At 46.7% G+C, this 11,515-nt stretch overlaps 1 protein-coding gene across 1 annotated transcript; it reads left to right on the top strand.

Annotated features, from left to right (window-relative positions):
* The first annotated feature begins 1,088 nt into the window (after positions 1-1,088).
* On the top strand, positions 1,089-11,194 carry LOC127556451 (kallikrein-7-like). Its single transcript, XM_051989616.1, has 6 exons — positions 1,089-1,203; positions 2,339-2,489; positions 3,566-3,722; positions 5,435-5,688; positions 6,841-6,977; positions 10,926-11,194. Exons 2-6 carry the CDS (start codon positions 2,411-2,413, stop codon positions 11,076-11,078), a joined length of 780 nt encoding a protein of 259 aa, XP_051845576.1. The 5' UTR covers positions 1,089-1,203; positions 2,339-2,410; the 3' UTR covers positions 11,079-11,194.
* The last annotated feature ends 321 nt before the right edge of the window (positions 11,195-11,515 follow it).

Consider the following 11,515-nt stretch of genomic DNA (forward strand, 5'->3'; position numbering starts at 1 on the left):
CTGAGATACTGTAACCCCCTGGTTTTCCAGAGGACAAAACTTAGGTCTAATATGCTTAGGACATGTAGCCAAGGTCACACATATAGCGTTAGGAGCAGGATTTGAATCCAGTTCCTTTGACTGCAGACCCAACGCTTCTTCCACTTTATCAAGTTCTGAGCTATTTCTATTCACCATAGGGAACTTCGATAGGGAAAAGTAAAGGGGGAGCATGCAGGGAGATATCAAGCAGAGTTCATGGGATCTGGAGCTGGGGGAGACCACAGAGACCGCCCATTTTACAGATGAGGAAAGTGAGACCCAGGGAGGAGAGGTGATTTTTTTCTAGGTCACACAGACAGTGACAGAGGGAATTCGAACACAGATCCAGTTTTCGTTTCCTGGCACCACTTGAATGGGATTGGGAGAGAGTCAGTGGGGAGACAGTCTCTCCGGAGAGCCCGGAGGCAGTCCCAGTTCTGGGGGAGTCCTTCATAAGCTACCCCATTTCTACCTCAGGGATGTTTAGCTTGAGATCCATTAGCTGGAAAACGACGGCCAGCTGGATTTCCATGTTCTCGGCGGTGCTGTGACATTTTTATGGGTTAAAAGAACATGGTTCTCAAAGCCCGCTTGGAAGTCCCTGGGCGGTTTTCCCCGAGGGCCCGGGACCCGCAGAAAGGCGCGGCCCCAGCCCGGCTGGCCCCCGGGGCGGAAGGGGCTTGTTGCTGCTCGGCGCCCGCGGGGCGGGAGGGGCGCGGAGCGGGGCACAGAGAGGACCGGGTGCCCGAGAGATCGGGGGGCTCCGGGGCGCCTTCTTCCCCGCCCTCGGCTCTGTCCTTCTCAGGGTCTTTAGGTAGGAAAGCTCCGAGAGCCCGTGCGCTGTGGGCGGGAGGGAGGCCCGGAGAAGGTGATGGGGGCGGCAGGGATGGGCCAGTCCGACCCGGACCCCACGCAGGGAACCTCTGTTTATCTTGGCCAGTCCCGGGGTCCGCTGGGGACTGGAGAGGAACAAACGGAGGGGGTGTTAGAGATCCGGGCGCCGCCCACGCCTCTGGGCGCGGAGCGCCGGGACGAGAAGAGAAGGCGGGGAGCCGAGTGGAGCAGGGGCGGCTATAAGAGCCGGGAGCTCCTTGGGAGCGGGGCACTGTGGGTTGGACGCACGGTCGCGGCTGGAGGGGAGCCCGCCCTCATCGCTCACAGTGCTCTGAGATCCCGCCGAAGGTGAGACCCGCGCCCTCTACCCTCCCCCATCACCCTTCCTCACCTCCTCCAGGTCCCGGAGCCCTCGAGCGCCGGCACTCACTTGTTTCACCTGTCCTGGATCTCCCGCCACGCATTCATTAGCGGCTCCTGCGCCCTGTTCCCCTGGGGACCCCGGCTGTCCCCGCTCCCGGCTCTTGCTCAGCCTCCCCAGCACCCACTCCTGCCGTCCTTACGGGGACCGGCCTTTGCCCTCTCAAAGCCCCAGCGGCTGCAAGTTCCTCCTCTGCTCCCGAACCCGCGGCACAGAACACTGACTAGTAATTCTGGAGCTGTCCCCGACTTTGTGTGATTCCGGGGTCTCGGAGCCCCACTCTCGGCCTCCCCAGCCTCAGTCTTGCTGGGCTTGCTTAGCCATCGAGGCCTGCTGCAGTTGTGGTCGGGGGGCGGGGGAGAGGAGGGGGACGCCAAGCTTCTACATCTGGGACCTGGCTCTGAAAGCGCCTCTGCCTCCAACGCCCCCCTCCCCCTGCCACTTTCCCCTTATCCCCTGGCGGACGCACCGTCCAAGCTGAAGACAGCAGCTTCCTCACTTACCCCACCCCGGGACCACTTGTTCCCCCCTTTCCCTAGAGAAAATGCCTCTCCCGGCCCTCTTCACACACTAATGTCTCAGCCTGGGCTCCAATCCTCCTCTTTTCTTCAGAGGTTGTGGTGGGGGCAGGTTAGCAGAGGGAGCCCTGGATCTTGGTCCTGGAGGCTGAGCGGGAGCTGGGGCCCCTGACCTTCCGTTCCTGGTGGGAGTGGGCTGAGGGCACAGCCGGCTACAGTGAGAAAGAAGACTGAGTTTGGAGCAAGGGGACTGGGATACAAGTTGCATTTCTGTGCGTTAGGCAAGTCACTTAATTCCTTTTGCAAAGTGAGTTGCCCTGGATGGTTGTTCTCACTCGGAATCTAGGAAGCTATAAAAGGGGATTCCAGAGAACTGAGAGGCTGGTCATGGGGCAGGAACATCTGCATCCCTCCAGTGGGATGGAGTGGGGGCAGAACTGACACTCGGGACTCTGGGGGGCAAGGATCAGGAGGCTCAGATTCCCAGGTCTCCAAGGAGGTGAAAGTCAGAGGCTCATGCCAGCCTGTGTCTGATTGCTCCTAGGCCCTCCGGGAGAGAAGTCCCTCCAAGGGGGTGAGCCATCTGGGAGACAGAGGCCGCCAAGAAGACGTTGCCATGGCCCCTGCGAGCTGCTTTTGGCTACTTCAGCTGCTGCTGCTGGCAGCTGTCCCCTGGACCCAGGGGAGAGAGGGAGGTAAGGCCATGGGTGGATTCCATAGGCTCCCTGCCTCCTTCTCTCATGATTTCTTTTGACCTCTTCCAGAATGCATCCTCCCACGAGGGCACTAGCCCAGGCCCTCTCACTAATTATTCTCCCTCCATGTGAGCCTCTCCCTATCTTGTTGACCTTGATTATTTCTCTGTACTTGCCTCTTTCTGTTTTATCTTCATGGGTCCTCTATATTTTAGCCTCTATTTCTCCTCTCAAACCTCTCTAACCCTTTCCATATGTGTTGCTCTAAATCAAGATCTTTCCCCCCATTCCATTGCCGGGACAAGTCACACTGAGACTGTTTCTATCTCACCTGTTACACCTTTTTATTCTAGTAGCTCTCTACAGGTGTCCCTCCTAAGGTGGAGCTCATCTCCCTCTATTTCAGCATCTCTGAAGACTCCTTCCTTCTCTCCTTTTCTCTCGTGATGTCTCACTTTTTTCTCCGTATCATCTCCCGACCATCCAACCCTTCGCTGGCTCCCAGGATCCCTGGTTATAGCCATTGCCCATCTCATCCCCCCAAAGCTTTCTTCCTCTACAGTTCCAAGTCTGTCTGTCTGTTTTTCCCTCTGACACTCCATAACACATCCAATCTAGCCTCCATTTGACCCCTCCACTCGATGTCCAAGACCTCCTTTGTCCCTTTCTATTCCTATGTGTCTCTGTGGACCATCTTTCACTTTTAACTCTCAACCATCTCCCTCCCAACTCTGTCCTTGAGAAGCTTCCCTCCTTCACTCTGCATGTGCTCCATCAGCTCCCTTTTTCTCCTTAGTTTTCATTCTCCCACTTGATTTTCCACCTGCCCGGGTAAGGAAAGGATGGGGGACATTTCTCCATCCCCAATATCCTTCAGGCTTCTCCATCCCTCATTTCTTTCTCTGTCTCTGTATTAGTTTCTCGCTGTGTATGGTTCTCTCCAAGGCAGACTTCCATATCTAAATGATTCAGAGAAATTCTCCCTTCTCTTCTTGTCTTCTCCTTTTCCCCTTTCCTTCCCTCTTTCCCTTCTTCCTTACTACCCGTCCTTATCCCCTTGGTGTTTATTCTTGCAGAATCTGAGAGGGAAGGAGAGAAGATCATTGAAGGAGTGGAGTGTAACCGGAATTCCCACGCCTGGCAGGTGGCCCTGTTCAATGGAAATCAGCTGCACTGTGGTGGAGTGCTCGTGTCTCCGAACTGGGTGCTTACAGCTGCCCACTGCATGATGCCGTAAGGAGTGAGGGCTGTGACGGGGGAAGGAAAGTCTCTTTTCTGTCTTTTCTCTGCTCCATTTCACCACATCTCCATCCTTGGTTTTTCTTTAGTCTGTATCTGTCCTTCATTTTTCTGCCTTTGTCTCTGACTGTATCTGTACCTCTGCATCCTGACATCTCTTATCTTTAGATGTGTGATTGTCTCTGTTTTTCTCCATCTTTGTCCTGCAGTTTCTCTGCCTCAGTCTGTCTATCTTTCTGTTCCTGTCTCATCTGTTTCTTTCTCTGTCCAGGTTGTAGAATAAATAGAGCAGTGAAAGGAATAATGAGCTTAATTAAATACTGCAGATCTGGCTTGGATTTCACGCTCCTTCCCTCAGTTTCCCACTTTGGGCATAATAATCCTTCTCCTTCCTACCAGACAGGACTGGGTGGATCAAATAAGATAATAAGATCAAAGACGTACGAAGAAAATGGGAGGGATCATTATCTTTGTTATTGTTATTGTTTTTTATCAGTATTATTATCAGTGAAGCAAATGAGGCTCAGCCCAATGGTACAGAGTGAGTCAAGACTAAATAATTTTTCTGGTTTTTGTCTCTCTTCAAATCTTCCTATGGTTTCTCCTATGTCTGCATCTCTTGACAGTCTCCTTCCCTCTCCTGTATGTCCATTCTTATCTTCCTCTCTATTGTCGTCTTTGTGTCGCTGTCTCATTCTCAATCTCTGTCTCTCTTTGGGTCTTCCAATCTATCTGTACTCCTCCTTCTCCCCCCTCCTTCTCCTTCCTCCCTCTCTTTCTACTGTCTCTGTCTCTTTGTGTTTCAGTCCCTCTCTATCTCTGTGTCTGTGTCTCTCTCTTTATCTTTTTCTCTGTCTTTGTCCATCTGTCCTTCCATCTCTCTGTCTTTATCTCTCTCATAATCTCTCTGTTCTTCTCTCTCTCTCTCTTCTTAGGAGGATAAAAACATAAAAATATAGAATTGGAAGTGACCTTAAAGTTTCTCTCTACTCCAGGGATTCTTAGCCTTGAGCCCAGGGTGTCTCTGGACAGATTTCAGGGGGTCTGTGATCTTGTTTGGGGAAAACTATTTTCAGTCATCTGTAAGTGAAATTTAACATTTTTTTGCCTGATGAATGTAGGCAGCAAGACTTCTGACAAGTGGTCCATGACACCAAAAATTGAAAAAACCTGCTTCAGGGCACCCTCTTCCCCCCCCCCCCATTTCATAGAGGTAGAGAGATTAGAGCCCACCTGAGAAATGTGATTTGCCCTTGACCTTTGGTTGTTCAGTCGTGTCTGACTCCTTGGGCCCATTTGGAGGTTTTCTTGGCAGAGGTACTGGAGTGTTTTGCCATCCAGCTCATTTTACAGATGAGGAAGCTGAGGCAGACAGGGTGGAATTATTTACCCAGGGTCACAGCCTGGTCTGAAGCTAGATTTGAATTCATGAAGATGAGTCTTCTCGAGCCCAAGCCTCGGTGCTCTATGCACTATAGTGCCCTCTACTGGCCCCAGTCAAAGGCCACCCTACTAGAAATGGTTAGAAAATCAAGTCTAGGTCTCCTGTAGCTGTTTCTGCATGTCTCGGAGGGACCAGCTTCTCTCTCTCCAGTCCCGTGAACCTCTGCCTATTGCTTTCAGGCTCAGAGAGTTTCTTTTATTTTTGTTTTTATTTCCTCTGGGGTTTTTCCAGTGCCTTTCTAACAATCTCCTTGACTCCCCAGGAACTACAACGTGCACCTGGGCAAGCACAACCTGAAGGGGAGAGAAAAGGGCTCCCAAGTGATCCAGGCCACCAGGTCCTACCGGCATCCTCAGTACTCTACGGTGACCCATGCCAATGACATCATGTTGATAAAGCTATCGAGGCCAGTCAGGATGAGAACCAACATCAAAGCTGCCACCCTCCCCTCCCAGTGTACTTCACCTGGCGACACCTGCACTGTGTCTGGCTGGGGCACCACCACCAGCCCAACTGGTAAGTCTGCCTAACTGGCTGCCCCACCGTCCAATCACCAGGGAGCCAGATCTTGTCTTTCCAACTCGAAGACGTGGAGGGATCAACCTGTGCCAGTCCCCAGGGACCCAGTCATCCATCCACCATAACCTAGTACCCAAGCATCCACCCTGAATGGCCCTTAAAGACATGGGCATCCTTCAGCCTCCAGGGACCAAGATATCCGCCGTTTTCCCCCAGTCCCCAGGAGCCAATGTCATCACCAGCTCTTAGGGACCGGAGAATTCACTTCCGTTCCAAGGGACCCAGGTATCGAACTCTCCTGGTCTCTAGTTACACCTAATTCAACAAGTCATTGACACCCCTAGACATCACAGGAATCAAAATATCCAAGGATGTGAGAATTTACAGGGACTTCAGTGGCCACATAACCCAACAGATATGTGAACATGATCTTACTTATAGTCTCAAATCAAAGATTTAGAGCTGCAAGGAAGGCCAGAAGTCACCCAGAACTTTAATTTTCACCCCAATCTCAAGATTCACTCTCATTTAGTTGTCCATTCTCACCTTCCTATGGCATCCTAAGCCCAGGAATATGGCCCATTGCCTAGCTACCTAGTTTTCTACCTCACTTGGGCTCTGAGTCGTCCAGCCCTTTTAGTCTCATCCAACTGTTCAACCCTCAATTATCATTTCCTTCTCAGAGACAGGGAAAAATGATCTTGGTACCTGTGTCCTGGGAACCCAAGCGTGTCTGTCCTATAACACTTTGCAAGGACCTAAGAATTCAAGTTCCTTCTCTGCTTAAGTCCTGGAAATTCGGACGTCCAGCTCTGGGAAACCACATTTTCCAGGAATTTAGGTCTCCTGTCCCTTCCCTGTACCCATCCCGATTCTTCTCCCTATGAGATCCCGGCCTATCTGCTCTCTGCCCTTGGACATCTGAGCCATTAACTCTTCAATGCTACTCTCCTGGCATAGAACAGTTACTAAGGGTCACCAGAGACTATTTCCCGGATAGCCAGGCACCTGAGCTTTATATCTATGTACCTTTGACTCTCTGGGATCAAACCAACATCCCCAAACCTGCATCTCCCGGGAACCTACACTTTCTAATTTCCCATTCTATATCCCTTAACAAGAGTTCTTCCTTCCCTCTGCCACAAATAGTGACATATCCAGAAAAGCTCCAGTGTACAGATGTGAATATCATCTCCACTTCAGAGTGCAAGAAGGTTTACAAGGACCTATTGAAGGAATCCATGCTGTGTGCTGGCAAAGCAGACTCTAAAACCAATGCATGCAATGTAAGTCTCCATATCTCTCTCTCCTCTCTTTCTCTTCCTCCTTCTCTCTTCCTTTCTCTTCTTTTCTGTCTCCTCTCTCTATTCTCATTCTTTCTCTCTCTATACTCACTCTCTTCTTTTTGCTCTCTTTTCTCTCCTTACTCCTCTTCTCTCTATTCTCTCTCTACACTTACTCTTTCTTCTTTTAGCTCTCTTTTCTCTCCTCTCTTACTCTTCCTCTCTTTATTCTCATTCTTTCTCTCTCTACACTCACTCTCTTTCTTCTTTTATCTCTCTTTTCTCTCCTCTCTCACTCTACCTCTTCTCTTTTTCTTCCTGTTCTTTTCTTCTCAGCCTCCCTGAGGGGCCCCAGAGACTATTCTTTATTTTCTTCTGTTTAATACTAAAAGGCATTTAGGTAGCATAGAATACAGACTGCTTAAGTCTATAGTCAGGAAGATCTGAGTTCAAATCCACACTATCTATGTGACCATGAAGATGGTCACATTTACCTGCCTCTGTTTTCTCTTTTGTAAAATGAGGAGAATAATAATAAAAGTTTCTACTCAGGGCTGTTGTGAGATTTAAAGGAGATAACATATAGAAAGTGTTTTTGCAAACTTTAAAACCCATTATTAAATACTTTCTTTTATGGTCAATAACTTGGATGAAGTCAGAGATAGTAGGTTCATTGTTTTTTCTGAGAAGGGCATGGGAGGAGTATCTGTTATGATGGATATCAGTTTGGAAAGAACCGGATAGTCTAGAACATAGAGCCAAATATATCTCCATGACATGAATGTAAAGTTGCAAATTTGATTTCAAAATGTCAATATCCCAAACATTAGATGGGGAAAGCTGTAATGGGCTGAAACTGAGCAGATGCACTTGGACAGCTGAGAACTTAAGGCTAATTACTGATTGGACAATACTCTATTAGCATTTCTTGGAAAATGGCCTGTCCCACTATCCTGTGCTGGCTCGATAATTGGTGTATACAGAGAATTGTAGGAGGGACTAGGGGGTGGAGTAAGACTAGCCACATCACTCAGGGAGGGAGACAAAGAAGGAAGGTCGCTTCCATCCAATTCAGTCCTACTTCTAAAGATCAAGAATAAAGATCAAGGACTTTTGCTTATCCTAACTCCGCCTGATTCAAAGGTATCCAGGGTGTGAACGTGGTCATCACAGAAAGTATTATTAGAGAATAATTCATGTGAACCAAATTGAAATGTTAGGAGATGAAGACTTCAGTGGAAGCCAAAAATGTGGCTGAAATACTTAGACTGCATAAATGAAGGGGAAACAACAAGAATGAGGGACTAGTTAGTGTCTTGTAATCTACTCTTCTCAAATGGCATACGGATCATTGCATTCAATTCTGGGAATACCATATGAAGAAGGATGGTCAGAAGCTGGCAATAGGGATTGATAGGATAGTTAGGTTTACCTAGTACCAGCTGAATGATATCTTAATGGAATGAGGTCATTTTGGAAGGAATACTTAGGGGAGCACCTCAAGCATATACCCTGGTCCCATTGCCTTTAAACACTTTTTAAAAAGTCAGTGATTTGGGAAAAAGGCATGCTTGTCAAAAGGATGGATAACTGGAAGATTGGAGGGGATGCCTAAGATATTGGATGAGAGTCAGGATTTAGGCTGCTTCAGTGAGCTAGAACAATAATCTTAATTAATTTAGGCAAATTTATAGCCGGGATATAGGAAAAAAAAAAACATGATACAATAATCTTAATTAATTTAGGCAAATTTATAGCAGGGATATAGGAAAAAAAACATGATACAATAATCTTAATTTAGGCAAATTTATAGCAGGGATATAGGAAAAAAAACATGATACAATAATCTTAATTAATTTAGGCAAATTTATAGCAGGGATATAGGAAAAAAAAAAAACATGATTGTTTTTTTTTTTTAAATCAGCCTTAAACACAAAGAATTAGAATGTATATCTGGAGAAAACAATTCAGGGGTCTGAGTTGACCACCAAGTCAACATGTACAGACTGTGCCCAGGACATTCCTAAAAGCTAAACTTCCCTAGGCTATATGAAGAAAGGCACGGTGTTCTGATCAAAGTTGGTAATCATCCAATTCTTATTTTCTTTGGTCAGATCCCATCTGGAACTCTCTTCACATCCCATTCCAGTAAAGATGTAGACTAAAGTGCAGGATAAGGGGAAGCAATGAGACTGGCAAGAGAATTAGATCATCCATTATTGAAGATCAATTGAAAGAAGGGGAAAGTTAACTGATGAAAAGATGAGAATGGTCTGCAAAGAATGGAACAGGATTAGATTTGTTTTACTTGGCTCTGTGAGTAAAACTAGAAGCAAGGAGAGTAAAGCTAGAGGATATCAGAGGAAGATTTAGAGTCTTCCCTGTTGCACAATTGGCCCATCTTGAACATGTGGTCCACTTAGATTCCTGAAGTGTTTTGCCCAAATACATGTTTTCATCCTTTGTGTTTAACATTGATTTAAAAAAAGTATTTGTTTCACTGTATCTCTGGGAATGAAACTGTCTAACAACTTGAGCTATGAAAAATGGAATAGATTGCTTTAGAAAAAAGTGAATTTTCCATCCCAGGAAATTTCAAAAAAGTAATATATAACATGACATGACATGACATGACATGACATGACATAGACATAACCTTGGATATAATATAACAGAGGATATATTAGAGGTGATCATGTGCCAGGGTAAAGGCACATGTGAGTTCCTTTACCTTGATGTGTTATACACACAATGATAATGTTATACACACTCATCAGAAATGAGATCCTATTCTCCATGTACTGGGGACCAGATACCAAGCACCTGTTCTGGGGAAGAACACATCTTAAGGTGGTCAAATGTAATGGTCAAAAGCAGGAGGACACAGAGAATCTTGGAGGTTGAGGGAGGAAGGCAGATGAAGTTTTTGACTAGAAGGTAACAATAATACATGGTAGCATTGACAAGGTACTTTAAGGTTGTCAAACCACTTTACAAATATCATTTCATTTGCTCCTCACGACAACCCTAAGAAGGAGGGCTATTATTATTCGTTGACGTACTCAGTCACAAAGCTAGGTATCTGAGGCTAGATTTGAATTCAGGTCTTCTTGACTCCAGGTATTGCATACTATCCCCTTTGCCATCTAGATGCATCTGGAGAACCTATGGGAAAGAGCTTGTGTGAGAGAAGGCTTGGTAGGTACATTGGTGCCAGATCGTAGAAGACTTTAGTACCCAGATTGAGAGATTAAAACTCCATTCCCTAGAGAGTGGGGAGCTATTGAAGATTATTGAGGAGGGGACCGCCCTGGTCAGAATGATGCAATTGGACAAATTTCAGGCAATGATTGAGAATGGAAGTGTCAGAATGTGAAAATGTGATTGGGAAATATTTAACAAGATAAATGAAAATACAACAGAACATGGATGATGGTAATATGTGGTTCTCTCAGTGAATATGTGACTCCACATGGGTCCTAGAGTATGGTTTAGCATTTTCTCTTTGAATAGGATGTTACTGGTTTAGTGGCTGTACTGTGGAGGGGCCATTACTGCAGTTCAGATGGAAACCAGTGACCATATTATTATTATAATAGTCCAGGCGGGAAGGAATTGAAGCTTGACTGAGGTAACTATAGTGAGAATAGAGAGAAAGCCTGAATGGGAGAGGTGTGAAGGAGGTCATCAGCACAGCATGGTTTGGGAGCAGGCACTGAGGGACCAAAGAGGTGCAGAAATGGCTTCCGGGCTACAAAGCTGTGTCATCTGTCCCTTCCTCTGTCCCTTGGAACAATATTCTCTCTCTGGTAAGTACAGTGAAGTTTATTAAGCAGGAGTAGATACAGGCTCTTAGAACTGGAATTTGATACCATAGGGTGTACTAAAATCCAGAAGACATTTCCTATGAAATCTAGGGAGACTTGACCATCTTTCTCTCTTTCTTCCCAGGGTGACTCCGGGGGACCGTTGGTGTGTAATGGCGTCTTGCAGGGCCTGGTCTCATGGGGAACCTTCCCTTGTGGCCAGCCTAACGACCCTGGAGTCTACACTGAAGTTTGCAAGTTTATGCCCTGGATCAGGAAAACCATGAGGAGGAGTTAAGAGTGTGTGTGTGTGTGTGTGTGTGTGTGTGTGTGTGTGTGTGTGTGTGTGCGTGTTGATGGAGGGAAGAATATCTGAGGGCCAAACACTCAATAAATGTGATATTCACAACCTTGTCTGTGTTTACATCTGTACTTATTCCTTTATCTTGAGAAAAGAAAATCACTCTGAGGTTTGGGGCTAAAATAAAAGTAAAAAATAGGCAGATTTGGGTCTAGAAACCTCTGTCTCCCATCCAGTCTCAGATGGGAAAGGATATAGGGGAGAGGAGAGAGGAGGATGCAGGGAAAGAAGAATTTGTCCCTTGGAGATGTTCCTGATCTCCAGGTAGAGATCATTATTGACAAGAGAATGGATGACTCAGAATTTTGAAGTTTCAGACAACAAGGAAGAAGCAGCTCTTCACTCTTTCTCTGATTTTTTTTTCCTCCCCTTTC

Source organism: Antechinus flavipes, chromosome 3 (genome assembly GCF_016432865.1).
Source record: "Antechinus flavipes isolate AdamAnt ecotype Samford, QLD, Australia chromosome 3, AdamAnt_v2, whole genome shotgun sequence".
NCBI classification, from domain to species: domain Eukaryota; kingdom Metazoa; phylum Chordata; class Mammalia; order Dasyuromorphia; family Dasyuridae; genus Antechinus; species Antechinus flavipes.